The sequence below is a fragment of the Centruroides sculpturatus genome, unplaced genomic scaffold (genome assembly GCF_000671375.1).
Source record: "Centruroides sculpturatus isolate CEXI.00-Female unplaced genomic scaffold, Cexi_2.0 scaffold1034, whole genome shotgun sequence".
NCBI lineage: Eukaryota > Metazoa > Arthropoda > Arachnida > Scorpiones > Buthidae > Centruroides > Centruroides sculpturatus.
In genome coordinates, this window is record NW_019385172.1 from 15,005 (window position 1) to 42,416 (window position 27,412).

General features: G+C 40.9%; 2 protein-coding genes across 9 annotated transcripts in view; one reads left to right on the forward strand and one right to left on the reverse strand.

Annotated features, from left to right (window-relative positions):
* Window positions 1–108: 108 nt before the first annotated feature.
* Window positions 109–18,081, reverse strand: LOC111635717. Of its 8 annotated transcripts, XM_023380771.1 has the most exons (13): window positions 17,703–17,791; window positions 14,955–15,002; window positions 4,965–5,108; window positions 4,708–4,906; window positions 3,906–4,081; window positions 3,646–3,839; window positions 3,418–3,574; window positions 3,322–3,357; window positions 3,092–3,256; window positions 2,819–3,022; window positions 1,312–1,425; window positions 1,001–1,243; window positions 109–926 (listed from the first exon to the last, which is right to left on the reverse strand). In XM_023380771.1, exons 1-13 carry the CDS (start codon window positions 17,734–17,736, stop codon window positions 145–147), a joined length of 2,496 nt encoding a protein of 831 aa, XP_023236539.1. In that variant the 5' UTR covers window positions 17,737–17,791; the 3' UTR covers window positions 109–144. The 8 variants fall into 8 exon arrangements, with proteins under 8 accessions (XP_023236539.1, XP_023236537.1, XP_023236538.1 ...); XM_023380769.1 differs by having other exon boundaries at window positions 2,819–3,256; XM_023380770.1 differs by having other exon boundaries at window positions 3,646–4,081.
* Window positions 17,750–27,412, forward strand: part of LOC111635720 (NADH dehydrogenase (ubiquinone) complex I, assembly factor 6-like) — a 35,807-nt gene continuing 26,144 nt past the window's right edge. Inside the window, exons 1-3 of the mRNA XM_023380779.1 lie at window positions 17,750–17,934; window positions 17,999–18,098; window positions 20,855–20,935. Of these exons, the coding sequence (XP_023236547.1) occupies window positions 17,825–17,934; window positions 17,999–18,098; window positions 20,855–20,935 (291 nt within the window). The 5' untranslated portion in view covers window positions 17,750–17,824. The remainder of the gene's footprint in view (window positions 17,935–17,998; window positions 18,099–20,854; window positions 20,936–27,412) is intronic.

Sequence of the window (27,412 nt, forward strand, 5' to 3'; positions counted from 1 at the left end):
GTCGCGCCTTCTTTGGTGGCGGCTACAAAAATACGGCGGAAAAAGACGTGGCGCTACCGCCAATTTTTCCGGTCGAATAATTCTCTAAATAAATATACTTGAAGGACGGAGCCGTCTTCCGCCTTCCCCACCGGGCGGAAAGGTTCAAATCATGTGGCGACGCCGACGTCGGGTCTGGTCGTCGTCCGCCTCGCCGGACAGAACGGAATTCGTAGGTAATTCCGCCGGGGACGGATTCCGGCACCGGTTAAACTCCTTCCGCGTGGCTTGGGCGCTAAGCACTCCGCGGCAAATGTCGGAACGCTTTTGCGTTCCGCGGCGCCTGCACCCCGTTCCACTCCGACGATTTTCCACAGCCGAAACGTCTGAAGCTTTCCGGGGGTCTTTTTCCGTCCGAAACCTTCTCAATCGTCTGAAATTGGCCAGACTTCGGCCCAAGGGGACAGAAGTAAACCTGCGCAGCTTCCGTCTCTTGGCCCGACACTCGCATTGTCCCGGGTGGCCGGCGAGTTTGCCCGCCTCTCCGAAGTAGACGGCCGGACACGAACACGCTCCCGGACAGTTACAGGAAGAGGAGGAAGGCGCCGGGCCGGAGTCTCTTCCAGTTTCGGGCCTCTTTTCGTCTTCCGTCGGTCGTGCACCGCGGAAGAGCGGAAGAATCGGAGGGGTGTCGGTCTCCCCGCCGGAGGCTTTTCCTCTTCCGGGGAGGTCTGCGCGCCCGTCCGGACCGTCGAAGACGAAGGCAGAATTGGCGTAACCTTCCGCCCGGTCCTCGTAAAGACGACGGTCGTCCGTTCCCGCCGGAGGGTGGTAAGCGGGCGGAGGGGGCAGATAAAACTTTACCGCCTCTTCATACGAAGGAGGAGGGTCGTATCTGGGAGGGTCGGAGGTGCCTGCCGTTCCGTTCTCGGAGATATTCGCCCCGTCTGCAACCGTGGAACGTTCTTTAGTATTGGGAAGTAAGTTGGTAGAAAATTCTCTTCTCGCCCTAAAAACTCACCTGGGTCTCCGCCGACAGTGCGTAAAACTTCCGGGCTGGAGTGCTCTCGTCGTCGTCTGCCCAGTTTCACCAGTACCACCGCCGCCGTCAAAATAAACGCCGCCAGTCCGGCCAGACCCACCACCAGGATGGGCGCGTTGGTTCCGGTGCCGTTGGAAAGGCCGGCTTTGGGATAGTAGTAGTTGGGAGTCATGGTTCTCCATCTTCCGGCTTCTTCGGCGTTAAACGCTGCCCCGTCGTTACCTGCGCAAGTCGAACACTACGTTAGCCCTTGTCCTTCCCGCACCCGCCTTCCCTGTCCCCGTAATTACCCAAGCAGGTGGCTTCGTCGGTTCCGTCTCCGCAGTGATTGAAACCGTCGCACCTCAGCGTGTGCTTAATGCATCTGCCGTTTCCGCATTCGAAGTCTCCCCTCTTGTAACAATCTGGAAAAAAAAAACAAATTTCAATTGTGACGAAATCCCGTCGAAGTGCAATATTCGTCGATTCCTAAGAGAACTTAAGTCTTTCGTCGCTTTATTACAAATAAAAGGAGCTGCGCCGAAATTCGGCCTGGGTCTGGAAATTCGCTTTCCGTTGGTAAGACAGCGTTTTTTCGGATGCGTTTTAACGGGCCAAACTATAAGCTTAGCCGCATCGATGGCGGCGCAACGTAATTTATAAAGAACAAAAGTCGCAAAATTTATTCGTAAAGATTGGTTTATTTTTATGCGGCAACGCGACGCGCGGGCTGTCTTCCCGGGGAGGACTAAGGGAAACCGACCCCTATTTACATGTTACGAACGTAAAGGAAACCCGGAAAACTCCACCCGCTACCGGTGTCGGATGGCTTTAGCCACTCAGCGTCTACTGTAAATAAAGATAAAGGTATCTACGTATTAATCGAGAGGGTTTCGTCCGATTCGGTTTGATTGAATGAACGGATCTAAAAATACGGTTCGGATATCGAATTAAAGTTCTCATCGTGTAGACGATGCCGCCGAACACAGATTCGAGAAAGGTGCCAGGTTTGGAAGTGGCAGAGGTACGACGTTGTCTACGGGGAAACGCGCCGTCTACCGATTTCGTTTTTAACCGTTCCTGCATTTTTTGCCAATGTTTGAATATTTTCATTATTTTTTTTTAAATCGATTCTCCATCTTTTGTTTAAATATATTACTTTTATTTTTCTTAGGCTTTAAGTGTTTATAACAATGATGCCGTCGTTCGACGTTTACGTTATTGGGAACGAACTTTATCTCCAACGAACTGGCAATTAGCTTGCTGGAGCTTCGGATTAGCCGGGTGGAGTCGGCAATTTTTTGTGTTTTGCAATTTTATTATTATAAATACTCGGGTTGATAAAGGCCCATTTTACTTACTGGGACCGTCGATTTTATCGATCCACCTCGCCTGTCCCTCAAAAGCATGAGCCAAGCCCTGCGCGCGCAGTCCGGGTCAAGCTCTGTTATATTGTCCGTATATTAAACTGAAGTTATTCTGGACGAGTTCGTCCCGAGAGGAACGACAAAGATCGTTCCTCGGCGCTAGAACTCGCCACAGAATTGTTTTGAGTGGCGGAGTCGCAGTCACGACGGAATACTTAATACGGTCCGTCCGACTTTCTTCCTCCTTTCCTCGAAAACAAAGAATTTTCGACCAAATGCCCGTAATGGCCATCCTCGTCCTTACCCGCGAGTTGGCCATCAGGCGAATTTAAAGGTTTCGAAATTTGTATTTTGGGGAAAATTATCGCCGTAAACGCGTGGTCTTTACGTCGTACGGATTACGATTACCGTTATATCGGTAGGAGACCGGCTCCCGATTGAAAATCCTTACCATCGTAAGCGAAGGAGACGTAGGTGATGGCCAGGTAGGAGGCATTGCCCAAGAAGCCCCTCCAGCGAATGTAGAATCCCGTGGAGGAGGGAACCACGTACTCGCGACCTCGAGAGTTCTTGCGTCGTCGACCACTCGAGATGGCCTCCAACAGGGGAGATTCGGACGTCAGACCTCTTCTGATCTCCAGAGACGACTCCGCTCCTGCAACACCCACTCCCCGGTTAATTCCGGCCAAAGAAGGGGAGAGGAGCGACGGAAGCAAGTTCTCACCCAAGTCCCGGAACTGGGCCAGGCGGACGGCCAGACGGGTGTGGCCGCGGTGGCCGGATGGGGGTCGGATCAACCAGACGCAGTCGAAAGGGCGCCGGCTCGTTCCTTCGGCCGCGTTGGCCAAGGTCAGGGCTCCTCCGAAGTCGTCCACTGGTCCCCCGCAGTCTGCAAAGAAAAATGCGTGGGTGGAAGGCGGTCCGGCCCGCCCCTCGCCCCGCTTTTCTACTCACCTGTGACCGGCTTGCCGGACCAGTATCTGTCGGGATCTGCGAATAGAAGGTTTAGAGGAAGGGTCGAACGAGCCCGCACCCCGAAGAAATACTTACAGTTAACGAAGGAATATTCGGCCTTGAATCCAGAAGAGGGTCGTTCTTCGTCGCACCGGAACTTCACCCCCAGGGTGGGTCCGGAAGAGGAGACGGCCGGAGGGCGGAAGACGTTTCCGTCGTACAGGTCGATCCTGGTGCCGTTGGTGTCGTACAGCTGCGGTGAAAGGAGGAGGTGAGGAACGGAAAAGGGAGGAAGAAAAAGAGGAGGAGGAAAGAGAGACGAACCTCGAGGCGAGATCGGGACGAGAGTCGGAAGTCGACGAAGAGCAGTTGGACGAATCCGTCGGGTTGTCGGTTTGTTAAGACGAATTCGGCGGCGTAGTCGCCGGGAACGGAGGCGGGGAAGAAGGGCGAGGACAGAATTCCGCCGGCTTCCGAAGGACCGTCCAGATGACTGCCGGTCATTCGATACAGGTTCTCTGTTCGCGGCGGAAAAGTTGAGATCGGGCGGGAAGAGAGCGGCGGAGAAGGACGGGAGTACTCACCTCGGGCGGCGAAGCGCAGAGAGAAGGCGTCCGAGTAGGAGCGGCTGTACAGAAAGTCCACCGACACCGTCTTGGTCTCGGATTGGTAGATCCGGGTGGCGGGGTCCGAGAAGAATCCGCAGAACTCCCTTCCGGACTGCGAGTAGGCTGGCTCTCTGATCCACAGGTAGTCGCACCTGCAAAAAACCACCGACCCGTGGGAGATTCCTCCGTGACTTTAACTAAAATATCGTTGGTTCTTTCGTCGGGAGAAACCACCCTCCCGAAAGAAAGAATAAACAATAGCGGGCGTCTACCAGAAAAATGTCCGAAAACAGAATTTATCGGTGGCCGAGGGACATTACATGTTTGTCCAAAACTGCCGAAATGCCTCAAGTCTTGATCTGGGCCCATCTACCCTGGCGTTCTAGCCTATTTATTTATAATAGCGATTGTTTGACATGTCTATAGGTAAGTACGCGGCTATTAAGTGGGAAACTTTCGAAACTTATTACGAAATATTTAAATTTACATTTTGCGAGCTAACTCTGTCCCGGTCTATTTAACTTTTAATTTCCACGGTTACGTCTGCCGAAAACAGCGCGGTTTTATATTACTTTTATCGACTGGCCTTTCCACACTTCCGGGATTTATTTCTAAGTTTCGCCATCCTCCGTTCGTATTTTGCTATGGTAAGTTTCGTAAAAATAAACAGAATTCTCGCACTTTCGATCCCGCCAAAGCGTCAAGCACTTTAGCGGGATCGAAAGTGTCGGTTAATAAATTGGAAAAGCCGAGGAAGAAGAGAAGACAGGAGACTCACCCGCAGGAACCGTCAGGGCCGCAGGGGGACACGTTCAGGTGCAGGACGGTGAGTGTCAGGTGACAGGACGGCCGAGTGACGAGTTCCGCTCCGCAGCGGCGGGGGAGACCCTCTCCAGCGGTCAGGTTCCGGAGAGTGACTACGCCGCCGTCCCCGGCTTCCACGTAATACTTCCTTCCGTTCATTCGGCGACACAGATCTGCGGAGAAAGGGTGTTAGAGCGGGACGTGCCGGTGGGGAAAGGGCCGGGGGCTCACCTCCGTCGGGAAGAGCGGCCGCCACCCACACGCCCACCACCCACGACAGTGTCCAAAGTCCGGTCATCGGTCCCGCGCTGGACGATAGACGGCACCGATCTGCTTTTCCGGGAGATTTCGTCGGCCTGCCGCCGGACGGGCAAGCTGTAAAGAGAAAATAAGCAGGCGTCAGTCGGGTGCTTTTCTCCCCACCGATCGGGCCACACACACTAATATCCGTAGGCCTGCGTACAAGAGAAAAACCCCAATGTTTTGATTTCTCGACGTTTTAAAGTGTCCCGAGTCCAAAAATGTAAAATCTCGGGGTGTCACTTTTTGACCCGTCGCCGTACTTTCCCTCTGTTATATATAAAAGCCGTAAAAATAACCAGTTTCTACTGGATTAGTTAAGGAAAGCGTGGGAGTGGCGACGATGGATTTCTAATCTTCGGTGGTGAAATTAAATACAGTAAAACCTGTCTATGGAGACCACCCACGGTTCCTTCAAAAAATGGTCTTTTAGACAGGTGGTCGTCCAATACAGGTGGTGCTGTAATACCGTATTTCCGTACGTATTTTGCGCACTTTTTAGCCATTTCTACTAAGCAAAACTCGAGGTGAGCAAAAATAAGCGAATTTTTTCAACGATAGGGCTATATTGGTATTGTATTTTATTCTTATCGGATAACCCGATTTACAGGAGTCGTCATGATATTATAAGACAGATTTAACACCAATATTTTAAAGATTAATACAATACTCGCATTTTCTCGATTATAATGCACACTTTCTTTTTTCCGACTTAATTAATTCGACTCGGTTCTTTTCGTTCGCTCCTCAGTTACGTGTATTACGTCATCAATATACAAGCGCGTCCTATCTCTCCATCACTTTGCTTTTGGTTTTCGTTAGTTTAATCTTATTTTAACTTTAAAAATACTGTATTTTTTAATATTTAATATTTTCTTAATTAATTAAGTACAATAAGAAAAATTATTAATTAATAATAAAACGATTTTATTATTTTTTCTCATTATACGATTTCATTACAATCGCGGAATCGAAAAAGGAAGTAAAACTGATTTTTGCATTAATGCGTTTATTGTTTTTTGAATATTTTGCCTGCGAAAATTACTTGGATATTATTTTTCTAAAAATATCGTGGAAATAAGGTAGGTTGATACAGAAACTATTTATCGCACGTGTACTGTATATGAGCTTCAAAATAAATAAATAAAAATAGATTTTATCAAACGATGAGATCAGCCGATTAATTGTATCGTGTACAATATTTTACACCCCCAAGGAAAATACTGTAGGTCTAGGGTAAAATAAATTTTGTTTTCCCACAGTTAAACTTCGCCGCTAATTGCTGTTGTGATAACTTTAATACGATCTTCTAACGACAGCACTTTGCATTTCGGACATTTTCCAACAAACTGAAATGAATTTCCTTTGTTGCTAGACTAATTTATTAACACCTGCACCTAATTTCAAGGGTGGGAGAAGTGCCCGGGATGGGTTCGAACGAGAGTTTAGACTAATTCATTATATTAGGAGGTGGAAACGTTGTTGAGATGGGTTCTTACAATAGTTTAGACCAGATACATTCGCGAAAGTGGTCGCTTATTACAGGTGTTGTATGTTGTTTCGGACCAAAAATCGATGCCCGCGGTCGCGTTACACAGGTGGTCGTTTAATACAGGTAACTTATACGAAGACTCTATGGATAAACTATTCCGTGCCAGAAATTTTTGCCCGTTTTGACAGGCACCCGTCGAATGAAGGTGGTCGCCTAAGCAGTTTTCACTGTACTTTGTACTGTACTGTACATATTTGTCGGTATTTCCTCGGAACCTTTACGTCGGGTACGACAAAAAGAATTTAAAATTTGTTCCTACTGCAAAGCGCTACTTTTAAGAGCATTTACCGGCACCATGGCAAATATCCGCGTACGCCGGGGTTTATACGATGGTGGCACGCGCGTTAATAAATAGGTCCTCATTAATTTCCGAAATATTTGTAATTTTTGAGTTAGTCTCCTTTGGGTTCTCGTCCACCCGCTATCGGCGATATAAGAACGGAAAGCAGCGCGACCGTAAGTACGGTAAGCGTCGTGGCCCTCTATAATAGAACTGGAGGCCCACCAGTGGCCAAGCGGTCTTCGTTCCCTGAACACTGGAAATTCGGTCATGGGTTCGCGCCTCGCTCGGAAGGGCTGGCCAAGTGGAGTTTTTCGGGTTTTCTCCATGTCTGTAACGCCTAAATAGGGGCCAGTTTTCCTTAAAAAGACCTCCCGGAAGACATCCCTTTAGGCAGATCGCCCAAGTGTTGCGATGCCATAACTTAATTAAACAAACAAACAAGAATGTAATGTTAAAGTGCCAAGTTTGGCTGTTAATTAATATCTCCGAGACCGACGAACCAATTTGGATTGAGTTTAAAGTATTTAGTGCCCGCTACGAGTACCTTGGACTTGCGAAATTTTCGGTAAATTCATTGGATGGTTTTGGACTTACGCCGTAGTGGCTTCTGCCTACATTTACAACCGGGGAGAATAGCCACGCCGAGCTGGCGAACAATCTAGGAGTCTGCCTATGCCGAATAGCTCTTTTCTGGTCCTTTTGAATATTTTATTTAAAAATTTCGAGTAATTATAAAATAATAGCACGTTTTTTTTTACACTTTAACATATTATTGGTTAATGGCCTATGACGTGACCCGACTTTAGATTTTGTCATTACTTTTAATACCAGACTAATGATTTAAAAATAGAATATTTATAATGGCCCATTTTACCTTCCCCTCTGTTATATATACAGGGTTCCTACGCACCTGGAAAGTCAGGAAAAATCAGGGATTTACATTAGTGTTCCGAAAAAGTCATGGAAAGTCGGAATTTGTTAAAAATTGTCAAAAAGTTAGGAAAAATCAGGGATTTGTTTCCTTGGTTGCCTTGTTGTTTTTGTTTGCTGACAGCATGACTGACCAAGTATAACTGTCTGCAGGCAGCCAGAAGTATTGTGGTACAATGCAATTATGAAAAGGGAGCGCAGAATATTTTCAGGATCCCAAAATTTTCCCTAAAATTATAGCACACAAAATATACAAGCATACAACAATATCAATTGTTATTTTTCAATTTTAAAATACTTTTAGATTTTAAAACTGCTGTATTAATTATGCAGTATTATAAGTTTGAGAGAAAAATCCAATACTCTTAATAATCTAATGTTGATAGAAAGTTAAAATATTTCAAAAATTTTTTATCTCTTGCAATTTACACTTTCAATTTGAGGGAAGATGTTAATGAACTGATGGGAAAAAAATGATAACGAACCAAAAATGATAAGTAACTTAATCAAATGCTATTATTTATCATTTTTTCATTTTAATAATATTGATCACATAACAAAACAATTTCTGATTTCTGAAACTTTTTCCCAGTTTATTAATATTTTATAAAGTTTGGAAAATTTATTAAAAGACAAATTTAATAACTTTATACTTTTCTACGTGGATTATACTGAATTCTTTTAATTAATAATAATTAACGGCTTTTTTCTTTTTTTCAAAACTATGAAGTTTTACAGTTATGAGTTAATAACAGGATAAATTATTATTTAATAAAACATTTTAGTTTTTTGTAGAGAAGNCAGAGAGGATGGAAGAGAGAATACGCCCTGGATAGAGAGAAGTAGAGAAGACAGACTAAAGATGGGAATGCTTACCCAATATAAACATGAGAAAAAGCTAAAACGAAGAATAGAATGTTTGTGTCTCTCTGTTTTTAGCTTTTTGGTCAATCTGTGCCAAATTATTCTTGCTTAACTCAGACTCTGAGGAAAATATAAACTGTAATGAAAGTGGACACCCTACCCCCTCTCCTGATTTCAACGTCCCTTATTAGCTCCTAAGCCCTTTGTCCGATCTGCACCAAATTTTTCATACTTATTCTCTGGAATTCTGAGAAAAATATAGACTACCGTGAAATCTGGGCATCCCATTCTTCCCCGATTTGATTTCCTTGACACTTTGTGATAAATATAATAACTCTAGGCTAAATAACCAAATTTATAATATGGTTTTCATTTTAACGTTTAGCTATCTTATTTTTTGGCCGGGTAATGACGGACATATTTGCCAGTTACTAATAAAACAAATAATACCAAACTCTAATAAAAATATAAATTTTTAAAATACTCAAAACTAATTTCATTATTCCTAAAAACTCGTGGAACATTTTCGTTTACTAAAGTTCGAATGCAGATAAACAATTCCGTGAAAATCCGTATTCGTAAACGAACGAAGGCGTTAGTAGTTCCCACCGGAATTGTCTCGACTGTGAGCTTCCGCAGAAGAGGTCAGACGAACACCTGTCTCTCACTGCCATCCAGTAAAAAGTGACGATTATACGGTAAAAGTCAAGATCGAGACACGTAACCCTACGCCCTTCACCACGGGACGCTTTGCCTGTCTTTTTGTATTCTATAATCTACTTGTGAGAAAAGCCAAAAAATCAGTGGCGGGCCGTCATTGGAAGCGGTGGAAGCGCCGCTTCCCTTGTATTTTCTAAAAAAATAAATACATATTGTGCGATTATTTTCATATTTTAGCATATTTTGGATTAATTAAAATTAATACATAATGCGGTTATAATAAAATATCTTATTACAAATTTCTATACTCTATGTGAAAAAAACGATAAGATTGCTATTGTATATTCGAATATCAGTGGCGGAATGAAAGCGCTGTATTGTCAAAACCGGGTCAGTTTCCAAACAGCCAGATTATACATATAAGTGTTATATGTATACATATAATAAGCTACACACATACATATAATAATGTAATATAATAAACATGTATACATATAATAAGCTACACACATATAACACTTCCAATGATTCTATCCAGGTTGTTAGTCGCCTACCTGCTAGATATTTGGCTGCCCTCGCTCCATTATGTGCTTTTGAGCACCAACCTCACGCCGTTTAGCTGGTGGAAGCTACACACATATAACGCTTCCAATGATTCTATCCGGGTTGTTAGTCGCCTACCTGCTAGATATTTGGCTGCCCTCGCTCCATTATGTGAATCGCGATTAGATTTATAACTTTTCCAACCGACAGAAATTTACTGGTATGTTTTTATGATAGTTCTGTATAGTGGCAAGAATTTTTAAAAATCCATTAAAATATTTGATATTTTTATTCCGCTCTCCCATCTTATATTACTTACAGATTTCAATGTTAAACCAGTGATATTACGATTTCGTATGCCCCATCTATAAAGGAATGCAGGAAAAACGTGTACAGTTCTTGTTCAATGTTAAAAAATGAACTGTTACTTTGACAGCATCATTTACAACTAAATTTAATGAATGAGAGAGATGCACCAGGTACAGAAAAAGCTCTAGAATTTATTTTCCTTAAATTTACGATTTAAGTATCCGTTGTCATAAAAATTTGTCTTTCCACTTTTTCCCAAGACTAGAAATATTCGAGTACAAAGTAACCGGTTTCGACTTATTTCTACTTAAGAAGTAGTTAAATAATTAAGAGATTAGAGAATTGGGGACATAAATAAAATCCTGCTGAAAGAGCCGGAATTTTACTTAAACAAAAGCTTAACCGAACCAATCTCTAGCCGAGTATAGTGGGGACTGATTTCTTCCTAATATTAGATGTAATAAAGACAGAAACTTTTCCAGTTCGACGAGAGTGACCGAAAACTTGTAAATTTTGGAAATTTCCGTGGACACCTGGTCCTAAAACGAATTAGTTAGAAAACAAATGACTATTAAGTTTAACATACAGTATTTATATTTTTACAGCTATGGTGTGAAACGTTAAAATCTACAACAACCCTGTTGCGTCCTTTCAGGTATATTAGTGATGCGACAAAAGAGGTATTTGACATTGACCGGTATCGGCACTCTGGGGATTTGGCGGTCCACGTGTATGCACGCACTGCAACCATCTCAGATTGCATCCATTAGCCACTCGTAAGGAGCTATTTGATAAGTGGATTGTTTTAAGATTTAAAAAGTAAAGAAGATTTTATGTTATTTTTATGTACGTTTTTTTACAAAGCTATATTTAATTATAATTTTCTTTAAAAGTATATTCATACAATTGAAGAATCTTCTGTATCAAGTATGTATATTTACCATACATTTTATTTCACTAAGAAAGTTTTTATTATTTAATTTTTAATTGTAGCCCTTATATCGTGGCTAGTGATTCGGAATGTAATTGTGGTATTAAAAATACATTCAGAGAAGTCTACGGTTTTTACTGGCTTATCGAATAAACGATACGAATGGACCCTAGACCAGGGGTGGCCAACCTTTTGCATACCATGCGCCAATTTTTTGATAGACGAGTTCATATGCGCAGTGGCGTACCGTGAGTGTTAGCAGCCCGGGGCAGAGAAAAATTTCGGCCACCCCTTATTTAGGTATTTCAATTTATAAGACGAAAATTCAGATTTGCCACAGAACAAGCAATGAAAAATGCGGTTGTAGTGTAGCTACCCGTGTAAAATAGTTCTATATGACATCAGTGGTGTACATGAACACGAATGCATCGTGTAACGTACAAGCAAAAAAAACAAAAAGGCCAACAGGTCGATTGCACCGAATTGTGTAAAAAAATACACTTGCCAAGACACACTGTAAAAAATTAATTTCCTATGTAATATTCATAATTGCAATGAAGCCAAATCTGGCAATGTTGCTCGGAACCGACTGAAGCGCCACTTGTAGTCGTCCAATGCGCCAAGTTTGCCGCATGCGCCACGTTTTGGCCACCCCTGCCCTAGACCATCACTGACACGCAATTAACTGATTGCCCCTGGATGTTGGCTTCTTACAGAAACACAGCTTCCCTATCATCAAATGTCACAACATGCCACTGCAAAAAATTAAATAATGAAATAAAAAAATTTTTGATGTAATTATTTGTTTCCAAGTTTTTCCCCCTGGAAAATTTTCTATCGACGCCCATGGTCTGTCTCGACACTCGGTGTGGAGCTGTTACTAGTAGTACCGAGTCCTTGGCCCTTAGTCTCGAGATTTTCGTGTTACAACTCCCAACGTGCTGAAGGTGTCACGTGGTATCATCTCACACTCTGACGTCAAATCGGTAGTCTCGAGTTCTAACTCACGTGAGTTGCTACTCACGTTGATTTGAGCATGTGAAATCGCTACACGAAAGTGAAAATGGCTGACGGATACGCTATTCTGAACGCAACGAAGCGTTAGAAAGAGCCGAAAGAGTTGTTTAAGAAGGCAACGAATTTTTCGACCACGAGTAGATGCCATTTCTTTTCGTGTCAAGTCAACACTAATAAAAAAAATTTTAATTCATAATTGATAAAATTATACAGCAAATTTTTCCAAAAATAAAAAGAAGTATCTAATTCATCGAAAAAGAGTATTAAAATGATAGTAAATTATATGTATAAATTATTAAGAGCATAGACACTATATTAAGATTATTTCTTAATCAGAAGTGTTAAGTTCTGATTAATTAATCTTAATAAACAAAACAATTTAAGAAATAGATCAAGGAAGAAAACTATATGAAAAAAGATTAAATTAATATACTTTTTCCATTACACAACGGATTTTTTAGCTCCAATACACAATTAATTTTTCAATTAATTCTCTCCACAAATAGAATTGTCTTTTTCTTGTAAATTCATCGTCGAATTTTCCACTGTTCATTTTCTTATTATTGACAAGACCATGTCTTGTTTATAAAATCGTACTGCCCGATGTTCTTACCAGCATAGAGGTATGAAGGAGTACATGAAGAGAGTTTATATTTGGCACATCCTTATTATTCATTATTTACTTTACCATAAATAATGAATAAAAGTAGCCGGGCGGCGTTTTACGGCTTCTCCGTAATGCCGAAGTACGCTTGCCGACTATGTCAAAACTTTCTTCTAAACGTCACCCGACGATTCGTATAGCGATGCAATCGCTGCCCTACGTGCCTATACACTTTGCACCAAAGGCGATTTACAACGAATTATGCGAATTTTTTAAACGACGGCAAAACTTTCGACTTAAAATAAAGTTTTATATTTTTCAATTTAGTTTTGTACTTAATTTTTTAAAATCTAATATTTGCTATTTTTTGCAGTTTTTCGAAATTTCCGCACCACGCCGCACACAGTGTTAAGAATGACGGGTAAAAAAGTCACGTCGCCTACACTTGGAATTACGGTGCCGCCTGCCGATTGGCTGTCACAGAATCGCCGGGCGAAAATATACGTTGTCCCACAACTATGTCGCCAAAATACTCGAAAGCGATTCTAACCGGAAGGCGATCGAATCGCGCGTGGAGAGCCAACATTACCGAAAATCGAAGACGGAAATTACTATTTTCGACGGCCGTCAATTTATCGCGCATCAATTGTAAAAAGTCGAAACGTTGGCCAAACAAACGCGGGTATTGGGGATTGTGGGCAGATCCGAGGCGAGAAACGAATTTTAGAAAAAGACACGCTTAAAAAATCCGAAGGTCGTTCGACCTACCGAAATCAAAGTTCAAAAGAATTGCTTGGCCGGGAAAGGACCGAAAACTTCACTTACGTTACGGAGAGCGCAAAGGCCGATGTTTAAACGTCCGGTACGATATACTCTATTTCACTATTAGATTCGTAATTTATCTAAACTTCTTTCCGTATTTGTTTAAATGGATTTGACGGCCGAAAGAAAAAAAAATATGTATTTACGATGGAATTTTATCGTCTTGTTTCCAATGCTCGACTCTGGAAGAATCCGAAGGGGACCGATTCCAAATTTAAAACATTCCAATAACTAACTCCAAGGACCTTTTGCTAACGGGTGCCGGACGATCCGACAAAACCGTATTTGCCATGGCAAATGTTTTCTAGTTAGAACAAATAACTTCATTTTTAAATTAAATAATTAATTATCTGGATAACCAATGGAGATGAACCGGGCTTATCGAACCGTAACGGAAGTAAGAAAATGGTGAGGACATCAAGAAAGGAGACTAATTTTATTTGTGGCATGCATTCCCGTCTCCGCTAGACCCTCTTCGTCCACAATTACGTAAATACAAATACCTACGACCATCGCAGAACACTCAGGTTTAACATTTTTTTACATATTAAATTAATTAAGTTAAAGATAAATTAGAAAGGGATAAAATAAACCTGCAATATTTATCTTAATAGTTAAATGTCACGTGTTAAATTTTAATTATTTTTTTTCCTGTATGGATGGGAAGGGCCGAAGCTCCCCGATTAAATTTTCCGAAAAAGTCGGTCGAGAACGACAATATATTTCGGTTCGGCGGTATACTCGTTACGGTTATCATTTGACAACAATCTAATTTCTCCCAATTAATTATCGTTAAATGCGTCCTCCGGCTTCACTTAAACTTACTTGTTAGAACCGAAAGAACGGTAACGAATTTCTGGAGTAAGAGTTCGATTTTTAAAGAACGGAAAATCGTAGAAATGATCCAATCGGAAAGATTTTAACGTTCTCTACGACTTTCTCGCCAAACTTGCCATTCGATTGGAGAGGAGAAAGGTTTACGGGCAAAGTCTTATCGTCCATTCTCCTACGGACGACGGACAATAACGCGCCCGGTGGTGCTACCTCCAATAATTAAAACTACGACGAATTATTTTACGGAAGAAACGTTCGTTATTTACTTTTGCCGACAATTACCCACCGCGGAAAGTACACTTTAAACTCTTCCGGTGGCGCCGAACCGGAAAAGAACGAACCGAAAATTTTTATTCGGCGCGCGTAGGCCTTCCCGATTTTCCTTTCGGAGGGAGAAAATATCCCGACGGGCGAAAAAACGAAAGTCCACATAATTGGCTCCCACCATAAAAGGCGAAAACGAAATCGGTCGGAGATTAAACATTAACGAAGTATTCCTAATTACGGCAGGAAACCGGGAATTCATTCCGCGGCTGACAGTCATTTGCCACAGAGAAAAGAGGAATACTTACGTGCCACGAAATCGAAAGGGAACTTCCGTCCGGCGGGACGGGAACAATCTGCAACGGAAAAATCCAAGATTAACAGAAAATTTTATTGAGAAAAGTAAAGGCGAAAATTCCGTCCCTCCGAATGGACCGATAACCGAATTTCGATCTTTCTCTGTCCCCCGATGGATTAAATCCACTCTCTTCTTTCGGCCCCGAATCTAACAGGAGCCAGATCCGCCGTGGCCACGCCGGGTTCCGCCCGTCGCCTTTCTTAAACGTATTTCTGTAGGGGAAACCCAAGAAGTGGCGACGTTTCGACGGCTTCTTCGGCGCGGAGTCGCCTTTACCGCCGATACCGCCGCGTCGGTAAAACTTCCAATTAAAACCGGACGCAAATCTTCCGTTTGTCCCACTGGAAGCGACGGACCCGAAGTAAAAAAAAAAAAAAAACAAGCTAAACTATTCGTTACGTCGGCGTTTTAAATCCCACCGGAAAATAATTCCGGTTTTTGGGTCAGGGCGCTTTCGGACTTGCCTTCCCCGAGATCGAGGATCGAAGGAGGAAGAGAAATGTGACGGTAATGGGTGTGTCTCTCTTCTCAAAGGAAAGCCCTCCATGGGTCCGGTTTAAAGAAGTAATAGCCCGGCCGTTCCTTCTCTCACATTAATTAACCGTCGACAACGTCGACGTCTAGAAATTCCGTTAGCGGTACCTCCGCGCCGCGTCCGATTTATGACGCGGAGGCTTCTAGAGACATTCCCGCCGATTAGGAAAGGCGCGGGCTTTGGCCGAAATCTCCGGGAAGGTCGGACGCCCGAGCCGGTCTTTCCGTCGTCCGTTATAAACTATTTCCTCAGCACCGGACAAAATTCGAAGAGATTCATTCTGCCGACTTTTCCCGGGCGTCGGACGTCGCGTCGTCTCCCTTTCTACACAAAGGAAAGGTCGCGCTCCCGCGCGACCTTTCCTTTGTGTAGAAAGAAAAGAAAGAAAAGAATGGTTTCCGACGAAAATAGTCTTTCCGTCCCGGGCGACTTTTACAAACCGGCGGGAAGACTGGACACCATTTTCGTGTTTTTCCTTCTTCAGATCGCCGACGGCCGAGTTCTCGTTCTCGGAGATCCGAAGGGAGGAACCGCGGGGAAAACGAAGGAAGTCGTCGGTCTTCCGCTCTTCCAGCGTCGTTTTAATTACCGGAAGTTCTTGGCTCAGATCACAGCGAACGACGCGGTGCCGCGCCAAGAATGGTTATTATTTTAAATAAGGCCAGCCTCCTCCCACACTGCGGATGGCTTTTAAAGGCTGTTATACATGTTACGAAAATCCTCAAAGGATGTACTTAACAGACGAAAAAAAATCGGATATAACTGGCTGGATCGAACATAGTAATTTACAAAACTTATTAAAATATTTCCCAACGTATAAAGAATTATTTTTATTTAAAGGTGGATAGATAGAAAAAAAATCACGGTTAATCCTCAAAGGTTACGCCGCTGCCGCCGGCGGAAGCGGACCGAGAGGTCGCCGCCTATTGAATTACCGCAGGAAACGGGAGAAAAACCCGAATTTGCCCGGCGACGAGAAGGAAAAAGAAAGGTCGACCGGTGGAAAGAGGTGGCCCTCGACCCACTTTCGTCGGTCGTCTCTTCGCTAATCGCCGTCGCGCCTTGTCGCATTCGGACGGCGGCTGCCTTCTCCGCCCGAGGAAGCCAAAGCAAAATCGCTATTAGTTCGCGGCCGAGGCGGGAGAATCCGTCCGTCTCGGGCGGAAACCGGTCGGACGGAACGGCGCGACCGGTCTACTTATCGTCGGCAGGTGCGAAGGACGGCCGCTTTGGTCCAAGGCGAAAGCGGCCGACCGAAATATGGCAAAAGTGGCGCCAGAATGCCGAGGAAAGAAATTACGACGATTATTTCTCTCTGTAAATTACAAATATAATTCATTATTTCATTACCGTCGAACGGCAAAACCTGTTAAAGGAATAAATGCCTCCGTCTTTCTCTCTTTCCACCGGCACTCCGTCCAAAATCGCTAGCGTCCGCCGTTTACTTTCGGCGATTTTTTCTCTCCAACCCAGAACACGCTTAGGGCCCTCCTTACCTAGACGACCGGATCGAAAACGTCAAAAGCAGAGCGCCTGAACCCAGCGTTAAAATAAACTTTGTCGTGGTGGCGTTTTACCTACGCTTTTTCTCCCCAAATAGCACCGATCGTCGCTGCCCTCCCCGGTCCCTCTCGATGGAATTTCCAAAAACGAGGCCGACGTTTCTCTCTCTCCCGCCCGCTACCAAGATTTCGGAAGGCGCCCGGCGTCGTTTCATCTGTCCCGGGTCCGGGCTGCAAATTTGGCCGCGGTAATTCTCCATCCGCTCTCCGGTAGACGCGCCGACCGACCGCGACGCGCGGCCGACGCCCGACGGAACCCCGGCGCTTTCCCTTTCTCACGCCCTTTCCGCCAAAAAACGTGCAGGGAATCCCGCGAAAAAAGTCCCGGAAAAGAAAATTTATTCTCTTTCTTCCCAATAATCCGCGGCCGAAAAGTCATTTGTTCTTTCCGCGCTCCTTTTGTTTCCGTCAGCAAGATGCGAAAGGCTCTCCGCCCCGGCCTTTAATTCGGACCCGAAAAATTTCTCTTCCGCGCATCCACCCGCCCGCCAGAAACTTTATCGCCCGTCGTGCGCGTAGAAACGGCAGTTGGCGGCGCTTGGGAAAAGGAGGCGGCCGATCCACCTTCCGCCCCCGTCGGAAAGACGGAACCCGTTCTCACCTTTGGTCCGGGACGACTTTCGACTCCCGGCCATACGTTTTCTTTCCGTCGGACGCGCTGGGGTCGTTCCGCTCCGCCGGAGGCTTCCGGTTTCTGTCGCCAGGGTGCGCAGTGAAAAGAAGATGGCGGCCCCCGTCCTTCGCCGGACCGTCGGCAGAGAAATGGTTTGGGCCTGTCGACGAAGCGTTTCCCGTTCCGCGGGTCCGTCCCGATACTGCCTGGAGACGGTCAGGTATTTCCTTTCTTACTTTATGCCTACGCACCTTGTCCGTTGCTCACCTCGGCAGACGTTGCAGGAGACACGACTACGAGAACTTCCTGTGCTGCTTGCTGTTGCCCCGGAAGGCGCGAGAGGCGGCCTTGGCAGTCAGGGCCTTCAACTCCGAACTGGCCCAGGTGAGTTCTTCCTTTCACCGCGTGCTCCGCAGACCGAAACCCACCGGAGTGGTGTTAACCCGGGCGTCTCTGGACGGCCACCGTCCGCTGCTCTAAGCGCCGGCGGAAGCCACGCGCGGTTGCCGCGTTCTGTTCCGTTGTGTCCGTCGAGGTCGGAGGACGAGTGACGAAGCCGTTAAAGTCCTGGGTGTTATGGGATCGGGACGGGCCGATTTAAGCCAAACGTCGACCGAGTAATGACGGCACGGCTTGGCTTTAAATGTACGCCGTATTCGGTGCTTTGAAAGGAAACCTCTCCGAACGTGTCGCGTCCGTCGGCAGACCGCCCGATCCCCGTTTTAAAGAAGGCCGTCTTTAACTCCCGGGTCGGATAGAGTCAAAAAGGAAATAAAAGTATGTCCGTAACCTCATTTCTGGTAAACCGGATTCTAATTAAAGAGGTCTCTATCTTATGGGTATGTTCGTAAAGTCGAACGAGTTAAATGCCTTGAGACTCGGTCGTCGAGTACAAATTTCACTCGGTGTGCATGCTCGATGCTGGTGAAGTTTCAAACAAAAGTAACAAAATTCACCAAGTTGTCGTCGTGAAGTTCTAAATCGACTCGAGTGTTTAAATTATGGATTAAAAAGTGAAATGATACTATATATAACTATCTACCCAAAGCAATCTAAGAAAAATATTTCTGATAAGACTACATTAGCAATGTTCCTTACTTCAATTTTAGAAACTGCCATTTTGTTATAAATGAAGAGGTCGAAATGTCTAACAAAAGTGAGGATAACGATGACATCGTTCTCGTTTAAAGGTGCTCAAAAGAGGCGGGACTCCGTCAAATTAAACGAATCTTTGACGCCCGTTGTTGTGCCAACTATTGTGTTTATTTTACATGGGCCATCCCCATTTATGAGTACTCCCTACACAAGAGTTCTTTATAAGAGCGCTAGTTGATATTTACTAGAACAAACTATTCTAATAAATTAATTATTAACAAGAGTTGTAAAGTACTAGCAAGGTTGCAGCCAAAGTTTTCGTCTTTAAAACATGAATGTTGAACGCCGCTACTAATTTTGTTGGGTACGTCTGCCAGACATTGATGACGTTTCGGACACAAACCAAATTTGCCCCAAGAAAACAGGTAACCCCTCTCTTTGGATGTTCAATGAAACTCAACCCTCCTTAAAACCTTTATCACTTTGCGAACGATAGATACCATAAGTAGAAATGAAACATAGAAGAAATTTTTAAATAAATATAATAAAATGCAGAAACTGTATAAAATTTAACGAAATAAACAGACACCCACTGAAGCTCAACCTCCTCTGGTTCCCTTTATCTGATGTGTCTAATTCCTCCGTCCCTTCGGTGGACTTGATTTATGGATGGCCCCTTTACCAGTGTTGGATGGTTTAGCAAGCATCTCTTCATTACAAACTCTCGTATCTGTGAATATGATTTCATTAAGAAGAAAACAGTTTTGTTCCACTTGCTTTTTATGGAAAAGGGGTACTCCTGAGTCTTATTTCGTATAAATTTGACTAGTTGCTTTTTAATACTGAAAATAGGCAAATTGCATTTTTCTATAACTGGGTGTAATTGAAAGCACGGTTTACGCGTTTTCCCAAAAGCAAAAATTCTGGGTGTTCTTGAAGCTCAAATATTAAATTTCTCCATATTTAATAAACATGCTAACAGAGTCAAAGAAGACATTCTGTGTTCCTGATGTGTTCCTTTAATTTTTGGTTGTAGGAATCTCGTTTGATAAGCACTACAGCTTTGGATTTATCAGCCTTCATAAGTATGTCTTAATGCAACTGAAAACTATTTAGAGTCTTTACAGCAAAGGGTCAAGAAATTCACCTTGACTCTGTTAGCACATCTATTAAATATGGAGAAATCTAATATTCAAGATTCAAGAACACCCAGAATTTTTGCTTTCGGGAAAATGCATAAACCAGGCTTTCAATTACCCCCAGTTATAGAAAAATGCAATTCTCCTACTTTTGTTATTGAAAAGCGACTAGTCAAATTTATACGAAATAAGTCTCAGGAGTACCCCTTTTCCATAAAAAGCTCAATACAACTAGTGTAGAAACTGAGGGGCATTACACTTAAAGACAAGGAATATATGTTCCACTTGCATTTTACTTTTCTTCTGGCAGACTTACCGTTTTGTTTTCTTATCATTAGATAGAGAAATATACGATAATTTGCGCATTTCTTTCTCTCGTTTCCTGTTGTGGTAACTTCATTGACACTTCGCTTTAATTTAATTTGTTTCAAATTGTTGGTCAATAGCTAATGGATGTTTCTTACTGTTTTTGACTTAATTGGGAGACTCTGGGGAAATGTGTTACGAAATTTCCACTGAGGTGCAGAATTTTTGAGACTTTCAGAAGTGGGTGCAAAAATAACAGATAAAACTCGTTCCTATTTACAAAATTTCTAAATTGAAATCATGTAAACGGGGACGAGTTTTATCTGTTACTAAATTGTAAGGTATTCAGAAACCAAGGTGTAATTGTAAATTGGGGATATGATAATACTTTCCTGTATCCATTCGAGAAATTTTGATAAATTTGGAATTATTGAATGGTTTGGTCGGTGCATTCTCTACCGTCTGTTTGTTTTGTCAAATTAACTTTATCTGAGATTTAATGCTCACTTATTCTGCATTAGCACGTGTTTTATCTTTTTAGACTTTTCCCTTTGTTTAGCTATTAAGGTACTGTACATGTTTAACTTATTGTGTTTTCAGATAAAAGATGTCGTCTCCAATCCGACTATCGGAATGATGCGAATTCAGTTTTGGAAAGACACTATGGACAAAATTTATCAGGTAAGTAATTTGATCGAATCTGACGTCTTATTAAATGTTATGTTAAAGTTTCAATGTCCACAATCTGTTCAAATACTAATCAAAAATGTAATCATCTTGTTTCTAAATAAACAAAAATATTTTAAATTAGAAATGATTTTCCATCATAGTATTTTAATTTTTACCTAACATACAAATCGTAAATGAATCGAGTACATAAATTATTATTGTTATTGTAAACTAGATATGTCTGGAGATTTTAAATATAATACCTTCACTAATTTTGATAACTTGTTCTATGCTCTCCCATTCATTTTCAGTCATTTCCTATCAGACTGATAATCTGGGGTCGTTGTTCTAAATTTTTATTTAGCATTAAAGTAAAATTGGGTTTTACTTACAAATTCTTTTAAGTGGAGTGTTACAAAATTAAATAAAACAGAGGGCAAATTTAATTTTTATCAATTAAAATTTATTTTCTAATGTAAATGATTTATAATCAAGTTATTTTTAGATTTAAATTTTTTAGGTCAAAAGATAATTTTTAAAAACTGACTGATGTACCATACATGAAACTTTATTGAGAATTGTTATTTTCAAAATAAGTTCCTTCTACAGCTATACATATAGATTCCAGCATTCTCCCAGTTTTCAAAACATTCCTGCAACTCTTTTTGTGTTAAGCACTTACTGTAATTCCGTTTGAAAGTCAGCATTGTTCTCAAATTGCTGTCTTTTCAGCACTTTTTTCAGCCTTGGCAATAGAAACAGTCACACAGTGCTGAGTCTGGTGAATAAGGAAGGTGGGAAACTATGGCCATTTTAATTTTGGCAAGAAACTGTTGAATAGAGATAGCCATGTGAGAGAAGTGTTGTCATGATGCAACAGCCAGTTCTGAGCTTTCCAAACATCTGGTTTTTTCATATGGCATTTTCACACGTGTGCTTCAAAACATCCATATAAAAGTTTTGATTCACAGTTTGACCTTGTGGAACAAATTCCCAAAGAATAATTCCCTCCCTATTAAACTTGGTCATTAAAATACAACAATGATAAATAAATACAAAATACAGTCTTATAATTAAAATACAAAATATACAAAATACAGTACACAGAGTTAAGAAAAAAATATATAAAAATATAAACTTAAATCCATATATATATAATATACATACATACATATAAGTAATATATCAGGTTGTAAAGTTGAAATTTATGCAATTTGAAAAAACTTTATTGACAGTTAACTCAACAATGATTACAGTTCAGTCTTGTAGGTAATCAAATCAATATCAATAAGTCTTGTCACCTTTGCTGCAAATTTTCAATCCCATTGTAACGCACCGTTTACGAAAACCAAAAGGGGTTACATAATAGTAGGGTTCAAGTACCAGGCCTGGACTTTCCAAAAGAAAAAACCAATAATTTTTACAACCACATATAATAATTCACAATAAATATAAGGTTTATTATCTTGACAAAAAAAAACAATAATGGGTTAATTGTCCCAACAGTAAGTTAAATAATTGAACACTGGAAAAGATGCAACAAAAATCAATAATCAAAGACAATAATACTAATAATATCCAACTCAACAAAACTTTTATCTCCACCTCAAAAGGATTCTACAGCAAAAAGATACGGTTTCCTCTAATTGATCCCAGATGTTTCTACCACAGTTGTCACCTGAAAAATCTAACTCTNACGGCATCTAATTTCCTATATTACTTCATATAAACAAACCTGAATGATTCTTGATTTGCCAATGTCCATAGACAGCATAAAAGCTGCTTTTGAGGAGACACATGTCGTCTTCCAGAGGAAGTAATTTTTCTGTGTCTATAATTGGGATTATTTTTTAGAGGAGAATTTCAAAACATTTTCTTGTAAATCTAAGGTTGTTTAAAATCAGTTGGCTTATAAAAAGGTAGAGTCTCTTCAATAAAAGTTTCTATTTTTTTTTATTTTACCTTACTTTTCTTTTCTCTTTTTTCATTTTTTCTACAGTTATATCCACAATAAAATCATCCTCATCTGATTCGGAATCAAATAGTTATATCTGTAACGTAACATTTTAAAATAGCAGCTTTGACAATACTATTTGCAGGAAACCGCCATATTTCTTGTTAGCATTCGTGTTTACTTTCGAACTGGACATGTAAGCACGAATACACATGCTAATGACGTCACTTCCAGTGTTCAGAAGTAGCACTATTAGCTCAGAAGTAAACGCACCCATAGTTACATCTGCTAAATGATGAGTAAGGTATGCATTCAAACGGGAAGCAGCTGTCATTGATCAGTTGCAGCTAGTGATAGGTAGTGTAAATGAAAGACACTACTAAATGTGACGACAATATCAAACATGTTCCAAAATGGCACTACTGTACAGGGTGTTCGGCAGAAAAATACTTGATGGTTACGTAACTGTTGAGTCTGCTGAATACAGCCAATGGTTTGCTTTGACAACCAATTATAATGTTTTTCTGGGATCTTCAGTTTGACATTCTTATGGGCAGCTTTAATTATGATGGATAGAATATCATTCCAAAGTTCTTCAGGTTGTTTCTTTGCTGTAACAAGCAACTCAAATCTGTTTGTCATCTTGAGAGTATATGAAGGAGGGATCTTGAAAGTGTCAAATTTTCTCTGTTGGATATTCTTATGGGCAACACAGAATCTGATCTTGATTTTGGCTGCAAGTTCATGATCAGAGCCACAGTCATCACCTGGAAAGGTTTTTGCTGCCTTGACCGAGCTCCTCCAGTGGTGGCTGCATAGAATGTAGTCAATCTAGTTACAATAGATATGTTCAAGTGTAGAGTCTTTGTTTAGGCTGCATGTAGAAAGTATTTGTTACTCTGAGCCAAGTTTCTTGACAAAACTGGATTAGGCAATCAATCACCCACTTTGTTTCATTCTCCTAATCCAAATCCTCTTGTAGCATTTGCCTCTGACTTGCTGTCAACTTTGGTGTTGAAGTCACTCATGATATAGGTACATGACATCTTTCTTTTGTGTTTCCTTTCCAGTTTCCTTTACTTTAGCGTAAAAGTCTTCCAGTGTTTCTTCACTGGCTTCTGCTTTAGATGCATAAACTTTGCACAATTGTAATGTTTGTTGGTTGCTGCATAATTGGACGGTTGTTGTTATGCGGTCATTAATTGCCTTAAAACTTTCTACTGTTTGTGAGATCTTGTTCAGAATGAATTCTACTCCAATCCTCCTTATCTCATCATAGTCAGAGAAGAATACAGTAAAATTATCCAAGTAAAAGTATCCGTTGCTCTTCCAGCGCAATTCACTAATTCCAATGATGTCAAAATTCTTTTCATCTCCCACTTCACAATATTCAATATGCCAATATTCATGCCTTCCACATTCTGTGTAGCTAATATGTTTATATATGCAAAAATAACAGATAAAACTCGTTCCTATTTACAAAATTTCTAAATTGAAATCATGTAAACGGGGACGAGTTTTATCTGTTACTAAATTGTAAGATATTCAGAAACCAAGGTGTAATTGTAAATTGGGGATATGATAATACTTTCCTGTATCCATTCGAGAAATTTTGATAAATTTGGAATTATTGAATGGTTTGGTCGGTGCATTCTCTACCGTCTGTTTGTTTTGTCAAATTAACTTTATCTGAGATTTAATGCTCACTTATTCTGCATTAGCACGTGTTTTATCTTTTTAGACTTTTCCCTTTGTTTAGCTATTAAGGTACTGTACATGTTTAACTTATTGTGTTTTCAGATAAAAGATGTCGTCTCCAATCCGACTATCGGAATGATGCGAATTCAGTTTTGGAAAGACACTATGGACAAAATTTATCAGGTAAGTAATTTGATCGAATCTGACGTCTTATTAAATGTTATGTTAAAGTTTCAATGTCCACAATCTGTTCAAATACTAATCAAAAATGTAATCATCTTGTTTCTAAATAAACAAAAATATTTTAAATTAGAAATGATTTTCCATCATAGTATTTTAATTTTTACCTAACATACAAATCGTAAATGAATCGAGTACATAAATTATTATTGTTATTGTAAACTAGATATGTCTGGAGATTTTAAATATAATACCTTCACTAATTTTGATAACTTGTTCTATGCTCTCCCATTCATTTTCAGTCATTTCCTATCAGACTGATAATCTGGGGTCGTTGTTCTAAATTTTTATTTAGCATTAAAGTAAAATTGGGTTTTACTTACAAATTCTTTTAAGTGGAGTGTTACAAAATTAAATAAAACAGAGGGCAAATTTAATTTTTATCAATTAAAATTTATTTTCTAATGTAAATGATTTATAATCAAGTTATTTTTAGATTTAAATTTTTTAGGTCAAAAGATAATTTTTAAAAACTGACTGATGTACCATACATGAAACTTTATTGAGAATTGTTATTTTCAAAATAAGTTCCTTCTACAGCTATACATATAGATTCCAGCATTCTCCCAGTTTTCAAAACATTCCTGCAACTCTTTTTGTGTTAAGCACTTACTGTAATTCCATTTGAAAGTCAGCATTGTTCTCAAATTGCTGTCTTTTCAGCACTTTTTTCAGCCTTGGCAATAGAAACAGTCACACAGTGCTGAGTCTGGTGAATAAGGAAGGTGGGAAACTATGGCCATTTTAATTTTGGCAAGAAACTGTTGAATAGAGATAGCCATGTGAGAGAAGTGTTGTCATGATGCAACAGCCAGTTCTGAGCTTTCCAAACATCTGGTTTTTTCATATGGCATTTTCACACGTGTGCTTCAAAACATCCATATAAAAGTTTTGATTCACAGTTTGACCTTGTGGAACAAATTCCCAAAGAATAATTCCCTCCCTATTAAACTTGGTCATTAAAATACAACAATGATAAATAAATACAAAATACAGTCTTATAATTAAAATACAAAATATACAAAATACAGTACACAGAGTTAAGAAAAAAATATATAAAAATATAAACTTAAATCCATATATATATAATATACATACATACATATAAGTAATATATCAGGTTGTAAAGTTGAAATTTATGCAATTTGAAAAAACTTTATTGACAGTTAACTCAACAATGATTACAGTTCAGTCTTGTAGGTAATCAAATCAATATCAATAAGTCTTGTCACCTTTGCTGCAAATTTTCAATCCCATTGTAACGCACCGTTTACGAAAACCAAAAGGGGTTACATAATAGTAGGGTTCAAGTACCAGGCCTGGACTTTCCAAAAGAAAAAACCAATAATTTTTACAACCACATATAATAATTCACAATAAATATAAGGTTTATTATCTTGACAAAAAAAAACAATAATGGGTTAATTGTCCCAACAGTAAGTTAAATAATTGAACACTGGAAAAGATGCAACAAAAATCAATAATCAAAGACAATAATACTAATAATATCCAACTCAACAAAACTTTTATCTCCACCTCAAAAGGATTCTACAGCAAAAAGATACGGTTTCCTCTAATTGATCCCAGATGTTTCTACCACAGTTGTCACCTGAAAAATCTAACTCTGTTGTGGATGTGCCGCCTTTTATTCTATCTCGAGTGCAGCTCCGCACTGTCTTAATTTACATAAGATGTCGTTCCAGGATCAGGCACCGATGCAAACTAAGTTTGCTTTTTCTTTCATGATGTTCAGGAGTTTGTCCTTAACAAAAAAAGAACCCCAAAAAGAAAATAATTAAATAAAGATAATGCCCCAAAACATAAAATAACGATCGGACATTGACTCCTTTACACCATGAGCTTTTGATGACTTGGATTTTTGTCTGAAAAAAGTTTGATCATCAGATACTGTCATCAGGGCCAGCCGGTGGGTGGTGCAAATAGTGCAACTGCACAAGGCCCTGCAATCCTGCATAATCCAACTCTTGCAAAATTTAAAAATTGATCATTTCATTATTTGCTAAGTTAACTAACTTTCACTAATCTATTTAACAGATGGTATATTTACAATTAAGATATTATTTTGTTATACTAAATACTGAACCTGTTATCGGTGTAATTTGCGTGAAAAAATCTTCTTTCCACAAATGTTTTCGAGCTTTCCAACTAGCTCTTCTTCAGGTAGACAAAAAATTCCAACGAAACACTTCGAAAAATGGAACGTAGATATTTAAATAAAAACCGAATCTAAAAATAGAACGCAGATGTTTAAACAAAAAAAAATATGAAACTTGCATAACGAACGATCATTAAGATGGTCATGCGCAATCGTGCGCTGATGTTGCTATTTATAGATCGTTGTTTATGAGGGCCTGCCACGCTATAGAAAGATTAATCTCATCCTTCCGATTTATACATGTGGTCCGGTGGTTAGCCTTACAGACGGATATAGCTTCCCGCCCTTTTAGTTGTTCCAGGTGGGGCGTAGTGTCGATGATGTCAGCTTTGTCGAACTCCGGTTCTATATTGGGATCAGATGCAAAGGTGGTTAGGGCCGTGGTGTACCGCCCATGCCGAAGGTCTGCTTGATGCTCTTG

What these genes read in the sequence shown, in the direction of transcription:
- LOC111635717 (XM_023380768.1), bottom strand. Translation starts at nt 17,736, where the DNA reads ATGGCCGGGAGTCGAAAGTCGTCCCGGACCAAAG. An exon ending in GGCCGCTCTTCCCGACGGAG is followed by an intron (nt 4,907 to 4,964) that starts GTGAGCCCCCGG and finishes CTTTCTCCGCAG; the next exon opens with ATCTGTGTCGCCGAATGAAC. An exon ending in CGACGAAGCCACCTGCTTGG is followed by an intron (nt 1,244 to 1,311) that starts GTAATTACGGGG and finishes CGACTTGCGCAG; the next exon opens with GTAACGACGGGGCAGCGTTT.